The sequence below is a fragment of the Paramacrobiotus metropolitanus genome, unplaced genomic scaffold (assembly GCF_019649055.1).
Source record: "Paramacrobiotus metropolitanus isolate TYO unplaced genomic scaffold, Prichtersi_v1.0 Parri_scaffold0000104, whole genome shotgun sequence".
NCBI classification, from domain to species: domain Eukaryota; kingdom Metazoa; phylum Tardigrada; class Eutardigrada; order Parachela; family Macrobiotidae; genus Paramacrobiotus; species Paramacrobiotus metropolitanus.
Window position 1 is genome coordinate 201982 of NW_026570324.1, and position 15923 is coordinate 217904.

Here is a 15923-nt window from a genome sequence, read left to right on the forward strand (position 1 = left end):
GGAGCATTCTACTGCGTTTCTCAAGCAGCACTGCTGATAAAAAAAAATGCTACGGCTGTTTAGAGCACAGGGGAGTACTGCCAATAAAATTTTATTGCATCAACTAGAAAAAAATGCACCCAGGCTGCGGAATTCCATCATGAGTTCAGCAGCGGAAATTCTAGCATGTATTTCACGGCGCAAACAACTTCGCAGAACGGCAGCAAGGGAAGCCGGCACAAGATCGCTGATAAACGGCACATATCCATAGGAAATCAGATAGTGACAATAAATGTCCGTGTTCTTGCCGAGCACATGGACGTCCTTGGTCTCGCAGTTGAAGAACGCTCTCTCGTGGTTTCCTGTGAAGCATCTTAATAGATCTAACACAATGCATCCCACACTCCAGATATCGGTTTTCTCTTCAGGAAGAGCAGGCGTGTCTAGGAACATTTCAGGGGCTGTATATCGCATCGTAACGCTTAACGGCACCACAGCATAGTGTGCTAGGCGAGCTTGCAGCTGGGGAAAGTCATCGAGACCGCCAGTCTTTACTCGCTCTCCACCGTCGCCCATACGCTCCAGGAAGACTGTTCGCGACGTCAAATCTCCAAGCACGATATGCTTTCGGTGGAGAAACGCTAGTCCATCCGCCAGTTCGGTACCATAACGCAGCAGGGTCTTCATGTTCAGAGTCTTATGAGACCTTTTCAGTTTCCTCATTAGAGAGCATAGAGTGTCATCTAAAGCCGATTCTGTTATAACAGTTATTTCGCGAAAAGCTTAAGGATAGTGGACCGATACATGGTGCCAAATTCGGGTACACTCACGAAAACTTTCAGTTTCACGCACTCCCAAACACTTTTTGCGTCGTTGTCCGGCATTCTGTAGCCAAAAGACTTGAACACAATGTTGTAAAAACCTTTTTCAACATCCGGTTGGGAAGTTGAAGGTGAAATAAAATTTTTAGAGTTTAAACGCACGGAGGTGTTCCAAACGTCTCGTTGTAAACCGATTCTCTTCAAGTTTTACACAAGAAGCCACACGCGCATGAAGATCGTTTATTACGCCGAACCAGATTTCGATAATTTTCGCGAATAATTTTTTTTTAAAAATTATTCTTGTTTTTTTTTAAATTTAAAACCACCTTTACCATTTTTAAAAGTTGAAAAACACGGTGAAAATCTGGTTCGGCGTAACAACGATCTTCATGCTTATGTGCATTTTTATGCAAAATTTGAAGGATTCCGATCCATAATACAGTAAGACTTTTGGTATACCGTTTTGTCTTGACACGTTTCGAAATCTATATTTCGATACCCGGACAAACGGACAAGCGTATAGCGATGTGTTGACTATAAAATTTGCAATAAAACGATGCAAAACTGTTTGGGAGTGCGCGAAAGTAAGTTTTCTCGTATGTATGTACACGAACTGTTACCATGTACAGTAAAACCTCCTCTTACGTACACTCCCAAGATACGTACACCTCTATCTTAAGTACAAAAAATTCTGTACCGAAACTCTCCGTAGACTACAGTACAGGGGGGAACCTCTACGTGACGTACACCTCTACGATGCGTACACGTACACCTTTTCTCTGTACCGCCTAAGCATTGAACTGTACGCAATCACCTCGAATATACGTACACCGGGGAGTCAGCATTTATTTTTTAAATATTTGATGGGAAAATTGTGATAATCTAAATGTTGTCTTTTGTTCTGAACTGATTCGGACGATGTTTTCTGTTTGAAGTATGTGGGAGAGACTATTTCCGCCTGCTTATATGCTGTAAAAATATAAAAATGTGTATGAACTAATGCAGCATATCTATATAACATATGCAGCACATTTCAGAACTGCACGCAGTGTACAGTGCAGTAGAATGCAGTACACTGAGTATTCCGCGGTGGGGCACTGCCCTCATTATACAGCCCCCCCCCAGGGGGGCTTGGGGTGGCGATTCTATGTTACGTACACCCTTGAGATACGTACGAAAATTTTTGAACGGAAGTGTACGTATCTTGGAGGTTTCACTGTACCGGGCCATTTCCTTTAACTTCTGTCTCCTGATACTCACCAAGCAGGCACTCCATCATCAGTTCAACTGTAATTCCTCTCTCGGTTTCTGTTATGTTTATTTGCTGGTACTTTACAACGTGAGGATGTCGCAGTTTGATGATTTTTTTCAATCTCTTCCGCAGCGCCGCATAGTCAGCGGGATTTTCTCGCAGTTCCGCATGCTCTATTTCCACTACCTTTACCGCAACAGATTTTTGCGACTGCCCCATGCTGTCAGCATCCGAAAACAGTGCCTGAACTTTTGGTACGAAGCCACGACGTTGTATCTTCCAAGGTTTACTGACGATACCGAAACGGCCTCGTCCGATGTAGTCTCTCGGGGTGCATACGTACTTGTAATTGCTGCCGAAGCGTTCTGTTAACCGGCCGTGCTGTTGCCCCATCGCTTAGAAAATAATCCTCGAATTATCGCCAGTATTCAGCCGGCAAATTGTCCCAAATAATATAATTATAAGGACGACAAATTTCGCAAGGACGTATTAAAGCGTAAAGACCTTACGCAGCATGTGCAATCAAACTCAGATAACGCTCAGAAGCTAGATTCGCAACTGAACAGCTGCAGCCGTATAACGGCCTCTTCCGCATTACCACCGAAACCGAATTGTGACCGCTGGATGATTGTATCGATTTACCGTGAAACTGATTTAATAGCACATAGGTTTGTTCATTCAGATGCTTCTACCCGTTACAAAATCAAATTTACCATCTGTAACGTACCACAGAAACTCGTTTTCAGATGGGTTTGACTGTATTAACACAATCCGGGTAGATTCATTCAGCACAATAATTGTAGGCCTAAATACACGATAAGTTACGTTTATCAGGAAGTTGCTGTTCTTATCTTATTGGCGGACAATGTTATCTGCTGTTGGGTTGGGTTAAGAAAAGAAGTACACTCACGGTACTCGTAGTAAAACTTTGTGTATAAACTACTCTAGCGAAGTCAGGCAAGCACGACCATGTCCGCTAGGCCATAAATTTTCCATGGAATCACGTGAACTAGAGACATTTGTAACCCAAATGTCCGGGAAACAAAATACGGTCCGCGAGAGGTGACAAGCCGCACTAAATTTATGTACGTACAGTTGCATTTAGGTTTGTAGGAGTGGAGCGCTTCGCTTACGGTAAACGTTGAATGTAAAGACTATAGAATTTTTACCCAACTTAAAAAACAAGCAGAATGATATGTAAAATATGTAGTTGAAATTGTATGTACTTGCACAGTTGTACTGCACTCCCTCGTCAAAAATATTATATACTTTAATGGTAACTTTTGAATTAGACTTAGATATTACAGATGATCTCCTTGTTTTATAATACTTACGAATATGAAACATTTAGATATGGATATAGAACATCATTTTGTATTTATTTCGACATATACCACATAACTGGTACTACATAAAAAAACCAACATCCGAGACATACTTTCTCATGAAAACACCAACATAATCAGACAAAAAAATCGAATTAAATAATGCGTCAGAAGCGTAAACGGTGAACTGACAGAGTGTTAAAAATTCCAAAATGCCAGCAACAGCGGCTACTAAATGCATCAAAAGCTAATTAAAACCAGGATGGCAAGTACAACGATGGATGTCGACATCCACGCATTTCCCGCTAAATTTGCGTTCTGGCCATGGAGCTGCATAGAGCAATAATTCGTCTGCCCTGTAAAACATTTAAGTCATCAGCACGGCTTATTTGCGTATATATGATATGTTTAGTCGCACATTATTTTTCTTCATTTAAGTAAGACCATTTGTTAGCAACAAACCGCTACAATATGCATAGACTTTTGATACACCAGCCACAAAATTGCTGTGCATGTTGACATGCAGTTATAAAGAAAACTATCTTAAATTAAGCGTTAATGTTTCTGTTACGAAAACATTTGGCCAAAAAAATTTGAAAATTGTCACTTCGACAAGAAAAATTTCGTATTGCTTTTACAAGTACAACTGCAATGATCAGTACAGCGCAGCATCACCTGGCTGATTTACTATCTATTATTTTTTAAAATTCATCATTTAAAAATTGAACAAGAAAAAATGGTTGCGAAACGTGGCAAAACGAAATACAAAAATGTAATAAACTTATCATCAACACACCGCTAATTGCGCAGTAACTCATTGTCGAAGCACTCATTGAATTCGGCTTTATTGCATGTCGTCATGCACAATCGTCCAGCGACGCAGTGCTTCATAAGGATCTGCAAATAAAAAATACACAATAATTCGAAACATTTTATTTTTATGATGCTTGATATGGAAGACTATTTGCTTGGCTCTCACCGTAGGACTTATCCAACATTGGTGTGGGTCCTCACATCAGTGCAGACAGGGTTAGGTGCTGCACCTGCTTCCATAACATGCCGTGCCTGACAAGCTCCACGCATAAAATAGCGATACTGGCAGTGCTTGCATTGACCACTGACGTTTTAAAATCTGATTTGGCTGTCGACAGTCATATAACCAAAAAAACGTGGAGGACTCAAACAAAATCACAAATCTTCTGGAAACACCGTAGTAAGACTGCGAGAAAGTCGAGAATTGCCGTTACCAAAACTGGCTGTCGAAATCAACTTGGGCGCAACGGCGCTGAACGTGAACTTGGGTTGAGCTTTGAATTTGCCTTACAACCAATCAGAAGCAGCATTAAAGTTGCCTGCAGTTAGCGTAGTCTGCAGCAAAAGTATTGCAGTCACCGCGTGCGCAGTAAGCGCAGTTTCACGTAATACTTAAAACTTTGTCGTTAAAGCTTTACTTCCAACCCAACTAGTTAATTTGGCGCAGGTTGCTTCAGAAGACTTTTGCTTTTTCGTTTTTGAGGTTTTTTTAGACTTCTGCTTTTGCTTCTCCGACCGGTCTTCTTGATTTCGCGCAGAAAACATGTGTTTTATAACTGGTTACTTAACAAGGTTTTGCACAAAAACTTTGATACTTTAAACGGCCACACATGGATCGAAATCGCTTTTTAGGTTTTGTGGCGAGGCGACCAATGTCAGTCGACCGACAAAGCTTTCGCTTTAGATGCGTTATGTTGACATTGTTATTTGCATTGAACGGTGATAATTTCATATTATTAGGAAAACAAAATTCAGCTTTTGCTATTGCCAACATAGACAGCTAACTTAGATACAAATTTTAATGTTGATGTAAAACATGATTTCTACTCGGCTGCCAAAACTATGCCGAGGATATATTTTATGATAGATTGCGGAGATGTTCGATCATTTTGATGTACTTTAGAAAATACTTTTTGACGAGGGACTGTTGCTGTTGCTGGTACTTCTATGCATAACTGGGAAGCGGAAGAGATGCTCTTGTACTATGTATGTACTGTACGTAATGTGTCCAGATACTGTGAAAAACACAATCCGCTCTAGTGTCGTCACTGTCGTGTACAGACAGCCGTTGTCCATCGGCTTTTGACCAGAACTAACTACTGTATATACTTCTAGTATAAGTTACGCGCATTGCAGATTGTGAGTGAAGTTGCTGTCATGTACCGCGCCATATTTTTGCACTGAAAGACCGCTTTTCGGTGCAGTCACGGATCTGCCATCAGTGCAGTCTTCCTTTATCCAACTATCGCTCAAAACAGTTCGCTTGCGCTTGAGATAACAATTCTTTTAAACGGATAGTTGATTTTCTCTGCTATTAGCAGTTTCCACATAATACCGATATATAATCCGCAAGATCTTATTCAAAAAAACTATTAATTAAAAAAATGGCGCTATTTAAACAATTAGACAGGTACAAAATTTCTTATCGTGTCGATGTACAAAAATGTAAGAGCGAGAGTAAAACAACAATCAAAGTGCCGGTTTTTGTCAGCAATATTGATAGTGCTACTAATTATTTTATATCGCATAGTAACAATAATAATATCAGTATATAAATATACAAGTATCGGTCGCGCTAGCGCGCGACCAGCTGTGTTCGAGGTATGGAAAAATGAAAGAATTACAAAATGCAGTTCCTACAACAATAAAAAAGATTTGAGGAATATTTCAAATATAAAACCCCAGCGAGGCCAGCTAGAAAATATTTTAAACATGTGGAAGTGCGGACCGTTTTCAAGCTTTCCGGTTAAATTCGACCAGTTTTATAAAAACTGAAAGCCTCCGTAATTTTTCTCTTGTTTGCCTTTTTCACGGTTCTTTTTCCCGTTTTTAATACAACTTTATATTGCCGATTCTCACGAACTGAAAACCTGTATTTTTTGGTACGAAAGATAATATTTAAACGGTGATAAAATGGATGGAGTGGGATCATTTACTGTATTTTCACGAGTTTAAGGAACACGAAATGCCCTAGGTCTGCTCGCAGCCACCCGGGGCCTGCATCTACGTTCAATGCTGTTCGCTGAGCTCTGAAATCAACAACTGCAATTTAAATCATTGTTGAATTTATTGTTGCTCATTACGGGGCGCCATTTCACAATTCACAGAATCACATTACTATTTCTTTCGGATATCCATTGATTATTTTTACTCAAATTCGCTTTGTTTACTTTTCGAGAATTGTGAGTCTGGCTTGTGTGTGCCAGGGTTTGCCCCTGGCCAGGGGGTGCCCCTGAGGGGCAACATCGTTTCTCTGCATTTCTGCAGACTCAGTTCTAGGCTTTGGCTGTGTCTTTGGTTTAGTTTTTTTGCTAGCTCGGATCCCTAAATTTGACGAGGCAAGACCGTATTTAAAGACTGTCTGAATCGGTTTGATTATGTACGTGGTACTCTGCACTCTGCAGTCTTGACCACTGCTCAGTCTCCTTGACCACTGCTCAGTCTCCTTGACCACTGCTCGCACCGTGCTGCACGCTGTCGGTTAGACTGACTTAAGCTCGACATTTCCTTGTGTGATTACCAAATATTCGGCGTTTCCGACAGAAATTTGCCAATATTCCACCCAATCACCCTTGCTCTCCTGACCGCGTCATCCTGATTTATCTATACTACCGTATTGGAACTTAAAATTTTAATTTTTTCTGTAATTATTTGCGAGTTACTTGTGCATAAAAATGTTTTCCGCCCCTGTCCGTATTGTTAATTATTGCATTGCTTGTTAATTTGTTTGCCTAGCATTATTCGATGTTTGCTTTATTTTAATTATGACGAGTCTGCTGCCTCGGATTGGGACTTACCCAGATTGTGTGCGGACGTTAAACGATTAAACTTAACTTAACTTAACATTAATAATGTTGATAATTTATACAATTTATTATCTGGTATCATCGCTGACGACCAGCAAGCACCGAGTATTGCCCAGATATGCCAGGAAAACTGTTCCCGTCCGAAAATCATCCAGCCAGACTGGGAAACACTATCCTCTGATGTCACCGTCAGGTTTGAAAATTTTCTTGGTGATGTTACTGCTCGGCTTAAAAATGCTGAACTACTGGGTCGTATCTCGGAAGCCAACGCTATAGAATTACTAACCTGGTCTCTAGCTAACTACTTTATTAAAATTCTTAATTGTAAAACTGTAAATAACTCCGCGTATTTCGATAAAATTTTAAAACGGTCCGTTCCACGTGAATTACTTGATGAAAAATTTAAAATTGCTGGTCGTATTACTAAAATTATTCGCAAACGTAGGCGGTTGCAGACGCGTGGTTTTCAGTTACCGGAAGAGGATGTATATGCTCTGCAGCATCTCCGTGTCCTTAACAAAAAGTTGTGCAACCAGATTTCGGAATTAAAAAAGGCCTCTGAGATGCAGTCTAATGAAAAGTTTTTTCTTAAAAACCGATTTGCTTTCATTAAAGAACAATTTTCAAAATCCGGTGGCGCCAATACTAATTGCCTCGGCAAAGTTGAGATTGAATCGCATTTTGAACAAACTTATAATCCGGCAGCGCCTGAACCGCTGAATTTGTCATGGTTTGAAAAGATCAAATCTCCTGAAATTTCTGTGCCTTTCAATGAATCTCCAGTTCTGGGCAGGGAAGTCAACGGTGCTTTGAAGAAAAAGTCAGGGCGTACTGGGTCGGGCTTAGATGGACTGGAATACGGTGTTTTTAAAAATTTTCCTGTGTTGCATAACTTTTTGGCGTATATGTATAATAAAATTATCTCTTCGGCCAACCCGCCAGCTTCGTGGAAAGTCGGTTGCACTATCCTCCTGTACAAAGCCGGTGACGCCAACGATTGTTCTAACTACCGGCCGATTACCTTAACCAGCTGCTGTGCTAAAATTTTGCATACCGTCATTTCAAACCGTATCCTCTCTTTTGTCCAAAAAAATAATATTATTGACGTCTCTGTACAGAAAGGTTTCATTGAGTGCATGAACGGCTGTGGGCAACATTCGTTAAAATTGCAGCATATCATAGAGAAGCAGCGCAAACTGAAGCGCGCTTTGCATGTTGCGTGGCTTGATATTGCAAATGCTTACGGCTCAGTGAGACATGAATTATTAAAAGATGTTCTCTCTCGTTATGGAATCAGCGCGTTTTACGTGAATTATATTCTGGCATATTATGATGGCTTATCCGTCAAGGTGCAGAATAATAATTTTTTTACTAATCCCATCCCCTTTAAAGTTGGCCTATTTCAAGGCGATTCGATGAGCTGCATCCTGTTTCTGTTGTGTTTTAATCCAGTGGTTGAATATTTGAAGCAGAATAACAATGCCGGCACTGAGATCGATAATGAAAAAATGGTAGCGCTTGCGTTTGCAGATGATTTGACGTTAATTACTAATCACAAGCGCTCTATGGATAAACTTTTGCGTGAAGTAAGCATCCGAATGGCAAATATGGGCCTTTTTTTAAAAGTTTCGAAATGCAGGTCTTTTTCTTTGACAAAAGGTGTTGCTTCTGATCATGAATTTTCCATTAACGGAGTTCCTGTGCCTAATATCAAATCGGAGCCAATGAAGTTTCTGGGTTCATATGTCTTTTCAAATAACCAGCGTCGTAATGCTCATAAAAGCATTAACAATTGTTTAATGGATTTGCTTTTGAAAACCGACCAACTGTCTCTTCGTGAAGAATATAAACTGTGGATATATCAATAGATTCATATATCCTTACGTCCTTATTTTTTGGAAATTATCTCCTAAATGAACATTGATTTTTTCAAGAAGTTATTAATTTCATAAAATACAGGATCACACAAACGTTCCTACCATTATCTTCAAAAAAATCACAAGTTTTGGAGAAAGTCTAAATAAAATTTTTGAAAGTTGTAGTACTTAAGGGTTTTTAGTACTTAAAAGTTGTTAGTTTTGGAAATTATCTCCAAAATCACCATTGACCTTTTCAAAAAGTTATTATTTTTATAAAATTGAGCATCACACAAACGTTCCTACCTTTATCTTTAAAAAAATTATCAGTTTTAAAGCAGTTCTTAAAAAATTTTTAAATGTTGCAGTACAGTACTTAAAATGTTGTTAGTACTTAAAGGTACTGTACTACTAATTAAATTACTTATTTTGGCAATGCATGAGTACTTTACAGTACTCAGTACGTAAGTTGTAGCAATTAAATGTAGTACTACTATCACTTAATCGCCAGCGTATTAATACAATAATATTAAAAGCTGTATTACAGTACTGTATACTGTACAGTATTACAGTTGTAGTACTGTACTGTACCGTTGTAGTACTGTTGTAGTCTGTTTCGCAGCTTAGCAACCTAAACAACAGATCTGTGTATGATATTTAAATTGTCAATTCCATCAAAATTATAACTTTTTTAAATTTTTGAAACCTCTAAGATGTTTTTAAAACATGTTCGAATACCTCAAAATAACTATTAATTTTTCCAAAGTCGGCTCTAAAGCTTTTACATTTCCAGAATTTCGAAATATTTCTAAATATTTCGACTCGGCCCCGCGCAGCGGGGCCGTTACCACTAATTTTCTGAGCCTCCAGAGTTTCGAATTTTAAAAATGTCTAGAAATGTCTGAGTACCTCAATATCTCGCGGTCTTAAGGGGTTTGGCCCGGTTCATAGCACCAATTTATATGTATCCACGGCAACTTCCGCTGTCGCGCGCTCCCAAACCCTAATTCTCATAACGGTCCTCATACTCATAACCCTATTCCTAATTCAGAATTCATACTCAAAACGGCTTTCACAATCATAATCATACTTTGATCCTACCGGTTATCATATTTTTGTTCATAATCATAACTCGAACCTTTACCGCTACTCATACCAGTGCGGTACTGCGCTTAATATTATTAGCAAAAGCATTATATTGTTTATTAATCGTAAAAACCGTATTATTGACACTAAGTAGTAATAGTTGTTGCGCAAATTGTGCACCGTTCTTGAATTTTTTTAAAATTTTTTTTTATATCTGCTTTTGTCCTGGCTAGCAACGATTAAACTGCGTTATTACTCTTCCTGTGTTTTATTGCTGTACAGTGTACACGATGCTTTTGTCGAAATTTAGTTTTGTGGAAATGAAAAGTTAACAGCCCGTTCACTTTTTGTTTGGTGGAAGCTACGTAGTAAGCCTATTAACATTTCCTGTTTTTTCATCATTAGCACTAGTTTAAAGAATGGACGAAAGTGGACAATGGTAGATTTTCTTGCTCAGGTGTTATATGCAGATTAAACTACTTAGCTTTCGTTACCCAGTTCAAGTTTGCTGAAGTCATTTTGTAATGAAGCCATTTTCGAATAAATATTTTTTCGCTACTAATTATAATGAAATAATTTTTACGAGTGGACGAAAGCGGGCGGTTGAGTAGACTTACATTAACACATAGTTGTAATTGAATATTACATTTTTGACACACCAGCATGAGTAATGGTTAAGATATGAGCTATAATTATGAATAAATTAATATGATGACCGGTAGGACCAAAGTATGATTATGATTATGAGGGCCGTTATGAGTATGGATTCGGAATTAGGAGTAGGGTTATGAGTATGAGTATGAGGGCCGTTATGAGTATGGATTCGGAATTAGGAGTAGGGTTATGAGTATGAGTATGAGAGCCGTTATGAATATTAGGTACATATCTAGCCATGCAAAAAAGTGTTTAGGATTGCGCGACAGCGAAAGTTCCCGTGTATGTACCCGAATTTGGCACTATATGCCGGGGCAAATCCCTTAATTGTCTAATTTATATGTAATTTCTAAATATTAGGCCTCGTCCCCAATCTGTAGCGAATCTAGCTACGGTACAGGACACCACCGTCCCATAATAGGAGTTACGCGATACGGTATGTCGGTTTTTGCTTCGCATATCTGGTTATCAGTGCAAAGATTCGGGACGGGGGTATGCTGCGTATCCGAATGCGTCCCGTTTCCACAATTCTCAGATACGGTATCCTGCGAAGTGCGAACCGCATCTCAGAACCCGTACCAGCCCCGCGTCTCACATCAACCAAAAATTTTACGAGCGCTTTTTACGCATACCCTGAAATACAAAGAAAAACGATACGGTACGCGAAGCCACCTCCAGAGGTGGCTTTCCCTGGTATCTTTTTGTTGATGAGCGAGCATTTTTTAGTATTGCCATTGTGTGACGATTTCTTTTTGTGAGTTATTTACGTTTTATGAAATTTTTAATCATTTTAAAACCCAACAGAATGCACAAAAAACTGAAACAGGAAATGTGACCAGCTCAAAACAATAAAAATTCTACCAGATAGCAACAATTAAGTACTACAACATCATGCGGCTACAGAGAAGTGAAATGGTTTCGAAAAACAATATTCAGACCGAGTGTGTTTTCGAAAACGAAATTAGTTTGTATTCTTTACCACATAAAATACTGAATAAGAGCGCTCGGAAAATGAAGATTTAAATTTGCAAATTTTGACCCGTATGTACTACTTATGTAGCTGCTCTAACGCTATTACTATACTGCAGCATGCTGGCCAAAATAAATAATTGCGCGGGTGGTGCGACTGATCTGACTCATCACCAGCTAAAAAGTAAGGACAATGATGCCAAAAACTTTCAATCCAGGGAACAACATTTAGCAATTCAGACTAGGAACTAACTAGAATGAGGGCATAAAAACAGCACAAGAATACGCAAATACAGCGATACGGAGCCAAAGCTGAAGGTTCGATACAGGAAACGGAGAGCGAGCCCAGTTTCGATATGCGTAGCCTGTGCTGCATCTTGGGGTGCGCACCAAATAGTGTCCCATTTTTGTACTGTAGCGAAACTAGATACGGTGCTGTATCGCAACGAGATACGCTTTAGAAAGGGGACGAAGCCTTTAAATATCTAAAAGCCGGCCCGCGGCCCGTTTACCGTATTCACTCACATGGCGGCTCTGTGATACTGGTGGTAGCTTGGGCATTCACTAACCTCGAAATCTAATAAACATGTATTAATTTTATTTTAATAAATACTGAAGAGCTTGACTGATGGCTGAAAAAATCTTACAATTAGTATCTAAAGATGCAGCCTGCAAGGACACCTTGGGCGACCGTTAACTGTTCCCCGCAAGTTTCCATTAATTCTGCGCTAAAAAAATGGTATTTTATGGGCATCGTGTGCAGATATATGACCCCACTCAATCCATTTTATCACCGTTAAAATATTTTCTGTGGTACCAAAAAATTCAAGTCTTCAGTTCGTTAGATCGGTAATATAAAGTTACATTAAAAACGCGATAAAGAACCATGAAAAAAGAAAAACTTACGGGGGCTTTCACAGTTTTCAGAAAATGGTCGAATTTAACCGGAAAGCTTGAAAAAATTCCGCATTTCCAAATGTTTAAAATATTTTCGTAGCTGGCCTCGCTGGGTTTTATATTTGAAATATTTCTCAAAATCTTTTATAATGCTTTACGAAGTATATTTTGTATTTCTTTAATTCTTCCATACCTCAAACACAACTGGTCGCGCGCTAGCGCGACCGATACTTGTAATAACTATATCGTTCAGTGTGTTCGTTTCCTTTTGACTGTGCATGACCTTTCCCCTGCTGCAGTTGAAAATTTGCAAACATTAACGAATAAGTTTTTACGTAAATGGCTTCGCCTTCCTCGCTGTGCTAATACCGATTCTCTCTTCTTGCCACAGGGCGCTAATTTAAAATCTATTAAAAACACCTACTACCAAGCCCGTGGTGGACTTATTGTCGATTGTTTGATTTTAGAAGCTGACCCAGTAGTTCAGTGTGCCGCTGATGAAGTAATAACATCGCCCTCTAATGCTATGCACCTGTTTGCACCTGTTATTTAGTCTGAAGCTAAGATTGCCTGTGCAGCTATTGTAGTCAACACTAACAGCACCGCTGTTATCAACAAAGCACGTACCGCTGCCAAAGACAATGTGTCTTCCCATGTTTACTCCATCATCACCTTGGAGCGAGAACAACACGTGGCCAGTCTTATTCAACAAGGTGCCTGGCTGCGTGTTGGTCATGAGGAAGACGCCGACACTTATTGGGCCTCCCTTAAATTTGATTTACCACGAAGTACCTGCGCATTTCTCTCCCAAGCCCGACTTAATGTCGCCCCTTCCTTCACCGACCTCCATAAATGGGGCAAACTGGTGTCTCCCATTTGTTTATTATGTGGTCATGCGGCAGGCACACTCGGCCATATACTTAATGGTTGTCCAGTCTCTTTACAGTCTGCTCGCTTTACATGGAGGCATAACAGTATCGTCCAGGCACTGGCAGATGAACTAATTGCGGCGACCAAGGACACCGACAAAAACACCGAAGTTTTGTGCGATTTAGCGGCTGACTCCTATTCCTCGCATGTTGACACTATCCCTGCTGACATTCTTTCTACCAACGTGTTTTCTGACATAACTATAATTAACAGGTCGTTAAAACGTATTGATGTGGTAGAAGTAACGGTGCCTTTCGAATCTGTGAAAAGCTTTCGCAATGCTGAGTCAAGGAAAAGTAGCCTACAAACCGATCTTGCAGGATTAGGCTGGACAGAAAACAACATCATATAGCTGTGGGGTCTTTGGGAATGATTCCTGAAAGTACCAGCAGTAATGTAACGTGTTTGCTAAAACAAATATCTGGTTGCAAGTCAAGCACATCTTCGGTTATTTGTAAAAAAATGGCTAAAATTGCTGTTTGTTGTAGTTACGAAATTTTTAATAAGCGTTCGGATAAACAATGGCTTCCACCTAGCCCAACTAAGCTTTTCACGGTTTAACTAGTGCATATTAATTTTCATAATTAATAATTCATAACTTGTGAAAATTTTGTTTTTTTCTAAATTTTACGGAAGGCATAGTTTTAATGTGAAATGAAAGCCTGATAATCAAACCTGAAAAATTCTGATGTCTTCATAACTTTTTAATAAACTGTTAGTGTTTTGGTTTCTGCATGTGAAATATCCTCCTATTGCTGTATTAAAGGGTTTGCGAAAACCAAGTCACATCCACTGTTTGTTGAAGTCAGCTACGGGTCTCGTACTCACTGTGATCTCATTCTCGACGGCCAGCTCTCTGAGCGCTGTGTCTCTCTCGTTCTCACGCTGACTCGCTCCGTCTTATATTTTTCTTCTCTCTCTCCCATCAAGCGTGTGCAGTCAATGCAATCCGCCGTCGCAATCCAGCCAAAACGCCATGCCTACCCTCTTTCGAGCGAGTGCATGAGTCTGTATGTTTATTGATTATGTTCATTTTTTTATGTGGTTGGTGTGTGTTGCATTGTTGCGTGCCATACATCCCGCATAATTTGTATTGTGATCGTCCTTTCCGTACTCATAACCACTGTAATTTCTATATACTTTAAAGTTTTTCTAGAAAATACCAAAAAAAAAGATTGATGTGTAAAGTAAGTAGTGGAGAGCAAGCGGTCTTTTACCTTATTGTTGCTTCCGTTGCACGAGTTTTGTTTACAAAACTTTCGAAAAAGAATAAGTTATGCGTGCCTTTTCCCCTAATTTGTAATAGGGGTTTTTTGCCGCATAACAGCATACGGAACTCAATAAAGGTTGATATATATGAGGTGTAGAATGCATTGTCAGTGAACCCGTTTGAACGAAGCTGCAGGCCGCGGATGGCTGCGCGCAGACCTAGGGTATTTTCGCGTTCCTTAAACTTGTAAAAATACAGTACACGATGCCCATAAAAAAACGTTCAGCCTAAATTTCAGCGCAAAATTAATAGAAACTTGTGGGAAACAATTAACGGTTGCCCAAGGTGACCTCGCAGGCTGCATGTAAGATTGTAAGATTGTAAGATTTCGAGCTTATTGTTAGTGAATACCCAAGCTACCGCCAGTATTACAGAGCAACGTAGGTTAGTGAATGCCCAAGCTACCACCAGAATTGCAGAGCCGCTACCTGAGTGAATACGGTAAACGGGCCGCGGGTCGGCTTTTAGATATTTAGAAATTACATATAAATTAGACAGTTAAACCGAGCGATATTGAGATACTCAGATTTCTAAATATTTTTTATATTTTGAAACTCTGGAGACTCAGAAAATTAGAGGTAACGGCCCCGCTGCGCGGGGCCGAGTCGAAATATTTAGAAATTCTGGAAATGTAAAAGCTTTGCAGCCGACTTTGGATAAATTTACAGTTATTTTGAAATATTTAAACGCATTTAAAAATATCTTAAAGGTTTCAAGAATTTAAAAAAGTAAATTTAAAAGTTTGATGTAATTGACAATTTTAAATAACTATTGTTTAGGTTGCTAAGTTGCAAAACCTGTATTTGCTCATTCGAGACGTTCCCAGAATTTACTGGAAATTTCTATGAACTTTAAACGCTAAGTACTGAAAGTTTAAAAGGGTTTTTGAAAACGTTCCAGAAACCAAAATTTTTTTCCAAGCAGCATTTAGGAAGCTTTGGGAGATGCTGGATTTTATAAAACTATCAAAAGCTTCACAAACGGAATCTCGAATTAGGAGATGTTTTTCAAAACCTACAACCTTTAAGTACTAACAACCTTTAAG

General features: G+C 39.4%; 1 protein-coding gene across 1 annotated transcript; it reads right to left on the reverse strand.

Annotated features, from left to right (window-relative positions):
- Positions 1 to 75: 75 nt before the first annotated feature.
- Positions 76 to 2821, reverse strand: LOC129597414 (uncharacterized). The gene is made up of 2 exons (XM_055494935.1): positions 2061 to 2821; positions 76 to 722 (listed from the first exon to the last, which is right to left on the reverse strand). The coding sequence occupies exons 1-2, from the start codon at positions 2443 to 2445 to the stop codon at positions 100 to 102; spliced, it is 1008 nt and encodes a 335-aa protein (XP_055350910.1). The 5' UTR covers positions 2446 to 2821; the 3' UTR covers positions 76 to 99.
- Positions 2822 to 15923: the final 13102 nt, after the last annotated feature.